General features: G+C 41.6%; 2 protein-coding genes across 2 annotated transcripts; one reads left to right on the top strand and one right to left on the bottom strand.

Annotated features, from left to right (window-relative positions):
• Positions 1-252: 252 nt before the first annotated feature.
• On the top strand, positions 253-2681 carry dynlt3 (dynein light chain Tctex-type 3). The gene is made up of 5 exons (XM_069713611.1): positions 253-365; positions 772-813; positions 928-1051; positions 1521-1598; positions 1865-2681. Exons 1-5 carry the CDS (start codon positions 339-341, stop codon positions 1939-1941), a joined length of 348 nt encoding a protein of 115 aa, XP_069569712.1. The 5' UTR covers positions 253-338; the 3' UTR covers positions 1942-2681.
• A 666-nt stretch (positions 2682-3347) lies between these two features.
• Positions 3348-12557, bottom strand: xk (X-linked Kx blood group (McLeod syndrome)). The gene is made up of 3 exons (XM_069713609.1): positions 12114-12557; positions 6443-6705; positions 3348-5228 (listed from the first exon to the last, which is right to left on the bottom strand). The coding sequence occupies exons 1-3, from the start codon at positions 12356-12358 to the stop codon at positions 4294-4296; spliced, it is 1443 nt and encodes a 480-aa protein (XP_069569710.1). The 5' UTR covers positions 12359-12557; the 3' UTR covers positions 3348-4293.
• Between the last annotated feature and the right edge of the window lie 1182 nt (positions 12558-13739).

The following is a 13739-nucleotide window of genomic DNA, read 5'->3' as shown; positions in this document are numbered from 1 at the left end:
ATAGCACAGGCCCAAAAATTAATGAGGAAAAAAAACAACTGGAAAAAGATTTAAAACAACTAAAATGATGCACAAAACAACTACAAAAAGACTCAAAACTACTACGAAGAGACTAAAACCGACCGCAAAGGAAATCTTCAGATCCAGCGTGCTGCCCCCTGCTGGTTGTGTAGTGTCTGACTTCAACCACTGTGAGGCGCTGCAGTAAAAACCAGTCACCCGCCGCAGGATGCGCAGAAACGTCTTTTCTGCGCTCGAGAGGAGCGAAACCGGAACAATAACAGCAGACACCGGCGACCACAAAGAGGACCGGCGGTGTCATATCTGTGGCAGTGAGGATGGAGGAGTACAATCCCGCAGACGAGGTTAAAAAAATAAAAATAAAAGAAGTTATTTTTCAAGTACATTTACCGGAAGGATCGACGTCACCGCTTTTAAAGCCGTGTTAGCTTCATCGGCTAGCTGTTAGCTGACCGTTAGCTTAGCCAGTTAGCCGAAGCTAACGATATTAACACCGGGGTGTGGTTCCAGTAAACAGGTTTTTACTATTAATAATAAAAAAAAAAAAAAAAAAGGTTATTTTATTAACAACTACTCAATCAAGTCAATTATTTAATTTAACTTCGAAAAGATGCCGATTGTTTTAGCTTTAATATTAAAGCCAAAAACATTTGACTTTTACGATATCTGAAGGCTTCTTCATGAATCTTCTTCTTAAATCATTAAATGATATTAATTAACATGTTTTTCCGTCCCGACACAATCCTCCAGGTCGTCTTCAACGTCGATGAGAGCACTTTCTCCATTAAAGAGGTGAGTTTTTTTTTTTTAAATCCCTCTCCACGTGATCAAACTGCATTTATTATTATTATTATTATTATTTATTTACTGTAATCGGATTACATCACTTCCTCTTTCTGTCATCAGTGTATCGAAAGCGTCATCGGGGGAACGGATTACAACCAGGGCAAAGTGAACCAGTGGACGGCCGGCATTGTGGAGCATTCACTGACTCACCTCGTCAAACAGGGACGGCCGTTCAAATACATCGGTGAACCACAATGACGCACGTTGTTGTTGTTGTTGTTGTTGTTGTTGTTGTTGTTGTTGTGAAGGTGAAATCCATCACGCAACAATAACACTGTTGTCTGTGTTTCTTGGTTGTTTGTATATAATATATATACTGTACTGTATATACTGTGCATTTTATATTTTATATTTAATATTTTTACTGCTATTTTATTGCTTTCTATTATTATCTTATTGCTTCCTGTATGGTTAGGTTAGGTATTTACTTTATTAATCCCAGAGGGGAAATTTTTTCGCTACAGCAGCATACAGGAAGCAATAAGATAATAATAGAATAATAGAAAAGCAATAAAATAGCAGTAAAAAAATATAAAATGCACAGTATATATCTATATATATTATATACAAACAACCAAGAACACAGACAACAGTGTTATTGTTATGTGAATAATCTACCTACCTAACCTAACGCGGGCTCTGATGTGTTGCAGTGAACTGTACCATCATGCAGAAGAGCGGCGCTGGTCTCCACACGGCCAACTCCTGCTACTGGGACACGGCCACTGACGGTGAGAGGCCGCCCTCTTCACTTACAGCTGCTATCAGTGGAAATGCATCGTTTCAGTGCCAATAGCACACAAAAAAAAAGTATTTGCTATACCCAAATTTTAAGAATGGAGAAAAAAAGAAAATCTACATTTTAGGAGAAGCCAAACCCTGAAATAACAATCGTCCTCAAACGTTTCCAAAAATATCTCCCTCCTGGTTTGAAATATTGTTTGAATTTAATGTCTAATTTTGGAGGGGGGGGTGATTTCTTCTGCGTGTGTTTCAGGAAGCTGCACCGTCAGGTGGGAGAACCGCACCATGTACTGCGTGGTCAGCGTGTTTGCTGTTGCTGTGGCGCTGTGACGGCAGAGCCGGTCCGTCTTCACCCGCTGTGAACGCCGTCATGTCTGAGGCCGCGCTTCTCCGTGACCTTGAAGTTCCTGTTGACGAATCCCTCCGGTAGAAGTTGATGTTCAAGTAGCTTATTTGTCCCCGCTGGCAAAAAAAACAACCGAACTTAAGTTGTGGTTTGTGATGCGGCAGCCTGCTACTGTGACTGACAAAATTTGCATTGTGTGGACTGAAGTCCTGGTCAGAAGAAGAAGCCTGAGGAGAGTACCTTATTGGAAATTGCTTCTTTTTTTTTTTTTAACATCATGTTGTCTGGTCAAAAAGTGAACCAGAAATTCTTGTACCATTTCCAGCCTGTAAAACTGATTTGTTTTTTAGCGATGCTCCAAAGATGGCGACGTTGGTGTTCGGTCTACCACGAGGTTTACAAATTCAGTTTTCTGAGAAATATCTCAACATTTATCGGATGGATTGCCATTCAATTTATTCCAGATACTCATGTCTCCTTCAGGATGAACTGTAATAACTTCACTGATTCTTTAACTATTCAGGTCAGTTTTAAACTTAACAAATTCCTGCAACACTTAATGACATTCCCATCAGCTTGAGCTGTACTTGATATGACAGATAATTTGTCCGAAACAAAAACGTTTTTCTGAGCTCCTTCTGTTGCTCCTGTGAGATGATGTAGTTTAGTTCAGTCTCCTTGTGTTTTAGTAATTAAAGTTACACGTCTACTTGCGTAAAGTCTTTCTACTTGTCTGTATTGATACTTTATTAATGTATTGAATAGTGTGTATTTCCAGTAATGGGTGGTTTCACGGTCATTCCAGACGTCCAGGAAAGATTTCATCTGTAAAAATGTTTAAATAAGGTTATTCAGTATATTAATTTGTGGAAACCTGTCCAGTGCAGTCATTAAATGTATTCCACAATCTGTTGCTTTTGTTTTTGAGTGAGCGTTGATCTTCACACTGCAAAAAAAAGCAAGAGATTTATTAACCGACTTGAGAGGAGTGACTCCATAGACTGCATGCTTATTACCAATTTACAATTTAAGTGATTATTCACTAGAGGGCAGCACAGGACAGTATAGCGTGATAAATAAAAATCTGAAAATCTCCAACATTTTCACATACAAATATAAATTTATTTGGATTTTTAAGTCGGACTACATCTTTTAAATGCTTCTTATCTTGTAGACTATGAGAATGTTCGATGTGTACGATAGGTCTTTTATTTTATTAATTTTTTTGGCTTCAAAGGTTTCTGTTCTTCTTAGTACAAACGGGGGCATTCATTTCATTCCCGAGGTCGTCATCCCTCTGCAGATACATTGCAAAAAGGAGTAAGTGTAAAACAACCACACTGACACACACTCTCTGAGTGTCTCTCACTGGCGCACACACACACACACACACACACACACACACACAATTATACATTGAAAATAAAGCAAAGATTCTTGTTACAATGATGCTTTTTCACTTCGATATAATCAGTTATTGTGTGCACTCGGTATAAATATTCTAACTAATCTGACATACAGACGCAACAGGCATGAAAAACACAAATGCATCCAAAGCAAAGCGTTTCACATCACTACAGCTGCTGCTGCTCAGCACTGGAACCAAAGCCACTTTAATCCTTTTTTGTTTTTTTTTAATTTTTTTTTTGGTAAACGTGCAAAAAAACATTATACTTGGAAATGTCCGTGCTTTACAGTAACGTGTTAGGTGATCGAGTGGGCTCTTTAACAATGTGTGGAGATTAACATGTCATCATCAAGCACAAGTACATCACAGAAGCAGCGCGTCATAATCATAAAGCTATTTTTGAGGAGTAAAAAAAGCTGATTGCTTGCAGCCATGAAACTAGCAAGGGAGGATAAAAAAAAAAACAACCAACCAAACTCACCCCCCTGCTGGATGACAGCTACACCTCACCTGAGGCTCCACACATGCACACCTCCATGCCAAAGAGACACTAAATACAATCACTTGAAATGCGTGGCTCCTTGTGATCAGTAATGCAGCATATATGTGGACACGGTCTTCAAACCTAAAGAAATAATGGTGGTGTCCAGGGGTTTGTGTTTGTATTAAAGGCTGCAGGATGAAAGGTTAGCGTGTCGGCTGATAAGAGCGGTGAGCACCACCTCTGCGTGTGAACACTATGTACGTTTGCAGCCTGGACAGGTCACAAGTTAAGGACACATTTGCTTCAGGTGGGAGTAAGAGTTGAGATGGACATATGAGATCACAGGAGTGTAAACTGAACTCAGAGGGATCCATGTGGCACTTAAAAGGTTACACAAGGTATGATAACTGTCTCTAAATGGCTCGTCAAGACAACTGTGACGCTCTAAGCATTGCAGGACACGTTGTGGCTGATGTCACCATTGATTCCACCTGTGTTGTTGTGCATTTCATTGGTCATGTCATAGGTTGTGTCATTGAGCGTGTCGTAGGCTGTGTCATTAGGTATGTCGTTTGTGGTGTCACTGGCTGTGTCGTGGGCTCTGTCGTAGGCCGGCTCTTTGCGTGTGGACGGGCTCGGAGGCTCCAGGACGGCCTTTCCCATCGGCCTGATCTGCGGCGATGAAGAGTTGCACATTAGGCACAGAAGAGAGGAGCAATCCCAAAGGCCCTGGGTCATGCTGGAGGAGAAGAGCCTCCGACAGGGATGACAGAACTGGTAGAAGACCAGCATGAAGAAGAGGGCGATGGCGTAGGCCACCAGCAGCTGCAGCACCAGCAGCGGGGCGCAGATGAAGTCGTAGATGTCCGTCTTGTAGATGTACCACAGCAGGAGCAGTGAGGCGTTCTCCACAAAACGCATTATGTAGTACACGGCCATGCGATACCAGTTCTGGGACTTGTTGATGAGGTCTGGGTCGCTGAGTTTCACCTGCACGGCGGACCAGCAGAACATATTGATGCCGGCGTAGAGGAAGGTGAGCATGCAAAGCACGATGGTGGTTCCCACCCTGGTGAGAGTTTTTTCTATGTTCTCTGGGAACGGCGAGTGGCTCTGCCAGAACAGGATCCAGGGGTAGAGGAAGAAAACCAGGAAGTTCAGCAGAACCACAGGCAGGACCCAGAACTGCAGCACAGAGCTGAACAGGACCAGAACCACCACACGAGTGGCTATCTCAAAGCTTCTCCACAGGAAAATGCACAGATAAGCCATAGGCCGCACGTCCACTTCATAGTCATCATATTTGATCTTAATGGCCAGAATGTTGCAGCGCAGCGCTCCATACACAATGGACAGGAGGGAGATCACCATCAGTGTGCCTGATGTGGAAGAAGAGACACAGAGAAGTTTACATATGTTTAATCTCTCCTCTGGAGTCCAGGTGGATTTTGGTTCATTTTTTGCAGACCTTCGAGACTTTCATTTTGTCTTTATTTCTTTTGTAAACTATCCTCCCCGACAGATAAAACTATTTCTAAATTAATCTCAGCTACTTGTTCTGCATATTGTTCTGTAAGAATCAACATTTATGGCAATATCAAATTTGTGGTAGATGATGTTAAAGTCAGCCAGCTGATAAACAGGCTAAGTTGGGCCTGAATAATATATTAAAGTTATTTTACTGTAAACAAAATGTGTTTCCTGTGTTCATAAATAAATGAATGTACTCCAGAGGGTTCGAACAAGCTGTTCAGTTGCACATTGAAACAGTTATTATTGGCTGTAATCGATCCTCCTGTTCCTGCTGGGAAGTAAAATATCCAGTCATAACGTGCTGCCTATCTAAGTGGTGGAGGACAATATAGGGACATTGGATGATATCCGGTTGATTTGATTAACTTCAGATAAACTTTGGGCTTAACTTTTGCACAGAACCTTGACTGTCAATTTTGTCCCCCATCATTTTCCACTGGCAGCTCATAATGATGGGGTCTTTGAGATCGTTTAGTAGATCAAATGAACTGGAGGAATGATTACGGCAAAAAAAAAAAAAAAACTTCTTTAATGTAGGTATGGACATCTGACTACGGTTTTAAGACAGACATGAAAGACTCTGGACCCATTACGTAAGACTGTGAAAATGACATTAATCACATCTAAGCTGTTAAAACTGTGTCAGACGTGCCAGACAACAGCAGCAGAGAAAATCAGACTTATATATTTATAACATCTTTTATTTTGCTGTGCTTTGATGACCAGATGTCCTAGTTTGACTTTGCGTGAGGCCTTTACTAAATCTCCCTCAGGAATAAACGTTCTGACTCCCACATAAACAGTGTTACAGCCTGACCCTCAGATCTGCACCAATTGGCAGAGAGAATCACCATTTTCCATCCTCGATATCAGAGAGGCGTTTACATAACACCACTTTGACTCATGAAAACACCATCCTCTTATTTCCAATATGTCACTTTGCTGATCAGCCCACATTGTGGTGGAATGGTGACAGACCGTGCTCTCAGCATTGAATACGTTTGCCGATGAAATCTAAGAGTCACACACTCGCAGTCCGACAGCACGCCCTCCCCCTCACCTCTCCCGATGGACATCCCCCGCTGCAGGACGCAGATGTAGAGCTGCAGGGTGAGCTGGGGGGCCGATCCCAGGAAAGCCTGGATGACGGAGGTGCGGGCGAAGGCCGCTCGGTGTGTGAACAGTTTGCCCTCCGCCTGCCCCACCTGCCGCTCCACCTCCTCAGACTGACCCTCGCGGGGCATCTGCTTCTTCCTGGTGATGCTGACATAAGGCTCCTCCACACAGCCCACGCTGCCATAGATGCAGAACGCCTCCAGACACCTGAAACAAACAGCGAGCAGAGAGCATGAAGGGCTGCAGATGCCTCTGTTGTGCCGATTGGATTATATCATTCAATAGGATCTCCATCAGCTTCATCGAAAAAGAGTTTATACTTGCCAGAGTCCACACAAACACAGACAAACTCACACCACAGTAACAGACAACTCAAAATCACATTCAAACACAACTGAAAGAAGTAACATGTTCAATGGCTGATGAGATATCCTCCATCATGGATGGCGCTTGAAGAAAAGTCAATAAATTCAACAGGACTCATCCTCTGGAGATCATGAATGTGAGCACCAAATGTCTTGGCCGTCCATTTAATATATGTTTAGATAGTTTAGTGTGCTATAGACTTTGTCTTGCTTGATAATTGATGAATCGATGAATCCATAACTCAAAAAGTAAACCTCACATCATTTTTACTAATGTGTCTGCTATATGTAATTTTACTTTTACTCTTCTCTTGATACACAGATTTTTTTTTTTTTTAATTATTTTTAAATTGGCCAACTGCAGATCCCATGCTGATCAGTTTTGGCACATTATAAACACAGACGAGCTGAAGCCAAACAATTTGTGACGTCTTCCAACCTGAAAGAATTTCATTCACCTGTGGTCCCCCATTAATGACTTAGACCGCTCTTTAAGGAAAACCTCTCTTTGGATTAATTGTTTAGTTTTCAAAGAGCATAATGATAACTATTAATTGTCTGTTATGTGAGTTTTCTAGGCTTAAAATTGTTTTGTGTTAGCATTACTTTAAAGGAAATTAAAGCTATTCAGAGCTGATATTCTTGATTATCTTTTTTTTTTTCTCGCAAAAACATAGAGAAATTTCCCAAAGCCCAAGGTATAATCTTCAAATGTCTTTTTGTCCGATCATCAGTCCAAATCCAAAAGATGATAAATTTATAAAGAGAAAAACTGCTGCTGTTTTGCTTGACGATCGATCAGTTAAAACTGATTAACAAAATCAAATGACGTTGAATGACTAATCAATAAGCATTAACTTCTGTTCTTTATCAGCTTATGTACTGTATAGATACAGCTTATACTATTATTATAAATGGTCTTAAAGGTTAGCAGTCTGAATAAAAATAGATGACAATAGATGTGAATTGGTTAACAAAGGAGCGAGTGCAGTTTCATTCAGAAATACGGACACCCAGTTCACTGATAACTAATTGGTCAATTGTCTGAGAACTAATTAAAAGCACATTAAAATCCTGAAGTTATGAGCAGCTCCAAAATCCCAACAAGCCAGAGGTAATTTTATCATGAGCATCTTGTATACCAGCAGTTAGGTCCCTCTAATTATGGTTGCCTAAAGAGCTGTCAGTGAGAGTCACACTGTGTATTAAACCCACTGAAGTGCAGAAAGCAGGTGAAGAGCCAGAGGTTGAGGCACCACTAATATGCAGCCAGTGAAACAGGCAGGCTGAGGATATTAGCCACATGGCTGCCAAGAGACAGATCGTTTATCAGCATGAAATACACTGGAGTGTCACATGCAGAGGACAAATCACTGATCCAGTAAAAAATAAATAATTAAACAAGACCACAATCTCATCAAAGGGTGAAGTCACTGACTTTGTCTCTGCGGAGCTCAGTATGATGAGAGTAGATACACCCACTCAGTTTATTATAGGTACACCTTTACACTTGTTTATGAATGCAATTATTCAGTCAGCCTTCATCACGTTCATGCAGATACAGGTCAGCAGCTTCAGTTAATGCTCACTTTAAACATCAGAATGAAGTAAAATCTTGTGGCTTGATTGTTAGTTCCAGACTGGCTGGTTTTAGTGTTGCATCGCAGCAGTCTCTAAAGTTTAGGCAGCATGGAGCCTAAAACAGAAAAACACAGAATGATCAGCTGCTCTGTGGACAGAAACAACCTGTGGATGAGAGAGGTCTGAGGCCGGACGGGTTGGAGCTGACAGAACAGCAACGAGAACTCAGATAAACGCTCTTTACAACGGAGCTGATGAAAGCAGCTCAGGATGAAAAACACTTCCAGCATTGAGGTGGAGGAGCTACAACAGGCTAAGACCACATCAGGATCTACACCTGATCTGAGGCTGCAGTGAGCACATATTTACCAAAGCTGGACAGTGGAAGACTGAAAAAACATAGCAGGGTCTGGTCAACCTTGATCTTTGCTGAGGCTGCAGATTTGGGAGAAGTTTGGCATCAACAGCATCAATTTACGTCCCCAACCTGCCTTGCACCAACAATCCTCGCTGGTGGTCTTTAATAGTGTGGGGAATGTTTTCTTGGCACACTGCGGGCACTTTAATACCAATCAATCGTGGTTTGAATACCACAGTCGATCTGACCACGCGCATGTCTTTATGGCCACAATTTTCCATCTTCCAATGAATGATTCTGGCAGCATTTCACAGAGCAAAAGCCGCGTCAGACCGATTTCATGAACATGACGAGGAGTTCGCTGGACCTCAGTGGCCTCCCCTGTCACCAAAATCTGAATCCAACAGAACACCGATGAGATGTTGCAGAACAGCAGCTGACAAATCTGCAGAAATGAGGTCACAATCTCAACGCAATGTTTCCAACATTTTCATTCCACAAAGAACTGTTGAGAGCAAGCGAGGCAGGATGAGTACGGTATGTCAGTCAAGGGCGCTGAGTGTTTGTTTGTGTTTTGAAGGAGTAAGTCAGTCAGGGATCTGCAGATCGAATCGCATCCCGCCATGACATCACCCACTGGTTTGTGAACTTCCGTTTTCAAGCCTCCGGTCTGGTATTTTGGACGTCACCATCTTGGTTATTTGGAGCCAGAAGTGACCATATTTGGAAAAGAGGGTGGAGCTAAATGAGAACCTGAGTACACTACATCCATCTACTGGAAACCTGACTGTACTTCAGGGCTGTCAATCAAACCAGGCACGCCGCTAAACATACCTCTTTTTTGAGGCCTAATATCTTATTAATTGTGGAATTATTTTCAGAATGACCACCAGAACACTGATTAGGAGTGAATGGCACCATCAGCTGTAGATCAGATCATGATTTTACACTAAAGAGGATGCTGAAATGAAGAAGAAAAAAAAAATATGTAGATGAGTGTTTTCAGTGTAACAAGCTGCTGTGTCATTACTGCTGTGACAGAACATGATAAGGACTCTGTTAAAGATATCTTAAGTGCTGCTTATGGGCGAATAAAAAGAGGAAGTGTTGCTGGGCGGTTTGAAGCAGACACTTGTGTTGTCAGAGATAAGGAGGCAGCCGTGACGTGCTATTCTTAGATCTGCTCTTCACTGAGGAAGGATGTAGAAGTAACGATTTGAATGCTCGCTGGAGGAGAAACAGGTCATGCAGGTCAGAGTCACAGAGGCCACTGCTGGAGAAATAATGTGCCGCGAGGAAAAAACAAAAATATGGACGTCACAGGGCCTCAAATATGACTGCCTCAGAGGATAAGCTCACTGTGACTACATCCACAAGTTTAAACATAAAGAGCCATAATTATTGGACATGAATGGGTCTAATAATGTCTGGAAAAAGTGACTAAAATGTATTTTTGTGTAAACAACAGTCTGAACAGTCACCATAGTTTTAACATGACCACCAAAGATTAGTATCAGCAAGTCAGTATCCAACCAAATGTAGAACAGGGTCACAACACCTCCCCCGCCCCCTCCACCCTGTTTCTGAGTTATGGTGTTCAATAATGGCCAGAAAAGTGTTTTTGCGGAACATTATAAGGTGACAGTGAAGTTGACCTTTGACCTTTGACCCTTTGGATATAAAATGTCATCACTTTATTTGATCCAATTAGACTTTTCCGTGAAGTTTTGTCATAATTACTGCATTAATTCCACAAATGTGTTTTGTAAGGTCACAGTGATCTTTGCCCCCAAAATTCTAATCAGTTCATCCTTGAGTCCAAGTGAATGTTTATGTTAAACTTTATGAAATTGCCATCAGGGCGTCTTTGAGATATCACTTTCACAAGAATGGGACAGAAGGATGTACAGACAGATGTACAACTTAAAAAGGAAATGGCTCCAGTCACAGTTGACTGGGGTAAAGTATTGTTAAAGAAAGCATCCTACGAGGCTACGCACTACAACAATTTAGAGCTGCTCTTCCACAAAGCAATTTTAACTAAATATAATATTTTGAAAAGATGACGTACTCTGACATTTATCGTCATCATCAAAGTAATTTTTCAGACTTTCAAAGGCTCCTTCCAGAGCTACAGAGGACATTACACATGTTTTTTTACAAGTGAACTGAACCTCATGAAATGTGCGAATCTATTATATAATAGATTGGGAGATGGGATTTACTCCCGAAGCCTTTTTTTGGATTTACTCTACATAAAAAAAAAGTGTCTGTTTAACTTTTGATTAAATAAATAACTGTATGTGTTTGCATTAAGGCTGCTACTTGTTTTGATTAATCTACTGATCATTTTCCCAAATAATCAAAAAATGATTTGGTCTATCAAACATAAGACAAAGAGGACAAATGCCAAATTCTTTAATTTGCTTCTTTTTTTTTTATGTTGAACAACCCAAAACTCAAAGAGATTTAGTTTAATACAATATCAAAGAAAATAAGAAAAATTATAAAATTGGAGGCACTGAACTCATGACAGCAGATAGATGCAGATCATTTTTCTGGCAGTGTAGCCGGAATTGATCTCTTGCGTCAGCTGTAACCTATATTTGAGGCGATGGGTTTCAGCGGCTTTACTAGAGTCAGATCTCCTGCTGTTTGTGTTATGTCTGTGTGCAAAGAAGGGAGGCTCTGCATGCAGGATTAGGTTAAAGTTCCCATACAGCTGAGGCAGATGGTGCAGCCAGACCAGGCCTTACAATAGGGGAAGACCAGCCTCATCACGGTTCCTCCATCAGTGTGAAACAGCCGTGAGCCTCTTCAAGTGCTCCAGCTGAGCTTCCTGCTGCTGATTACAGAGAACTCTCATGAATAAGTCACACAGCTGTGCTCCGCCTGTCAAATGGATGTCCGCAGGTGATCAGGAGAGCTAAGTGAAAGTGCTTTGGCTGAGCAGATTAGCAGCTGTGTGGCCATATGGAACATATTGACCGTTTTTACTTCCGAACTAAATGGCAGACAGCATGTAGGCTCTGCAGCCGACCAGAGACAAAAGGCCAGAGCAAATGACAACAACGGCATGTGCACAATGCTTCCATCAAACCAGCCGTAAGCAGCTTATATGCAGGCGGCCAGACATGTTTTTTTAAAAAAAAAAATTATATATACAGACAAAACATCGGTGGACAACACTTGCGGGGGGTAGTGAAAGACGCGTCCTCGGCGGACACAGTGGTTGTGGAGACAATGGTATCCAGGGCTTCTGCACGGGGCAACCATTAGAGAAACACGGAGACAAACATGTCAGCACTGACCTGACGATGGGACCGAGCTGCAGGATGTGCAGCAGCAGGATGAGCGGTCTGTCTCTGCTCAGGTCCCGGTGGATGAAAGTGAGGGTCAGCTGCACGAGCACCGACGGGACGAGCGTGAAGAGGAGCGTGAGTCCCTGCCAGATTTGGTCTCCGGCGGAGCGGTACGTGGAGCTGAGGTACAGCGCTGCCGTGGTCTCGGCCGTGAACAGAGACACCGACACAAAGATGGAACTGGGGAGTCGCATCCTCACTCACTCCGCCATTTGGGGAATGCGTCGCGCTGCTTTGCTCAGGGTCCGCACATCCATACCGAAACCATCGAGCCGTCAGTCGGGCGCCAGCTGGACGGGACGGCTTCGCTTCGGAGGCTCGCTGCCGCAGCAGCAGCAGCAGCAGCAGCTCATCCGCGATGAGGCAGGCAGGCAAGTTGTCCCGGGAACAGACTGCAGGGTGCGCAAGCGGCGCTGCCAGTCAGTGACGATATGACGCCCCGCACATTGATGTGGTTGGGTTTTTTTTTAGGATTGCAGCAGTGAGAAGGAAACCGATTACACAATGACAGTGAGACTATAAATTAAAACTTGTTTTATTTAACAAATGTTGTTTGGATTTTTTTTTTTTTATGAAAAACTCTTTAGGAAATAGCACACAAACAACAATCAGTTGACATTGATTAAATCAAACATAAGACTAAATGACTATTAATAACTTATATTAAATTATACAACAAAAGAAATATAAATAGTCTGTGAGACAAACAAAAGATTTAACCAAAGCTTTGTCATAAGAAAGAACAGTTAAGCTAAAATAAAACACCCCCAAAGTGGCACTGGGCCTCTCAAATTATAAAACAACTATTATTCCACTACAAACACAAGTTAAGTTGTGACATGGAGATCTAATTATAATAACAGTATCATTTTATATTAATCTCCTTTTTCCATTTCCTAAAATAAACCTGATTGAAACTAATGGATTCTGAAGTCCTTAAAGTTGTTCCAAATTTGTAAAGGAGATCCACAACAGCCATAAGTATACAAATTTGATTATTCTGAGTATGACACCAATGTTGGTCTCTTATATGCTCAAAGGCCTTTAAATAGGCTGCTGATTTATCATATAGACATTTGTACACACAACCTGCATGCTGCAAAATACTGAGAAGTTTGACCATTTTATTAAAACTCCTCTGCAGGTGGCATTCAAAGTTTGTAAATTACATTAAGCCTCTCATCTCTGTTTGATTCAAAGAGAGTTGAATACAATAACTGCTTTTTGCAATTCCTTTATTGATGTCTGCCTTCATCTCTTTTTTTAATGATGGGAGGCATTGTGTCAAAATAACAACAGATGCCATGGTGTTGTTTGTTTCTACTTGCAATAAGCAGCTCAAGCTCACATAAGCAGGATTTTATGTGTTTGCCAGAACTGGAGCAGATTTTTCATGGATTGAAGTGTATCTTCACTCTCTTCTGACATTTAATTTTTCTGCTAGCTGAACAATTATTACATTCAGCTTCCTTTTCTTTGAATTTATCAACTTTGAAAAAAAATAATAATAGATGAAATATAATGTTTGGATTTTTTTTTTTAAGTTTGTAATGAGTATTGACTGCACTGATGTTT

The sequence above is a fragment of the Brachyistius frenatus genome, unplaced genomic scaffold (genome assembly GCF_029030835.1).
Source record: "Brachyistius frenatus isolate BFR_SWC_R1_liver_20210118 unplaced genomic scaffold, ASM2903083v1 Contig_120, whole genome shotgun sequence".
Classification (NCBI taxonomy): domain Eukaryota; kingdom Metazoa; phylum Chordata; class Actinopteri; family Embiotocidae; genus Brachyistius; species Brachyistius frenatus.
Note: the sequence above shows the minus strand (reverse complement) of the source record. Positions and strands in the feature narration are given on the sequence as shown.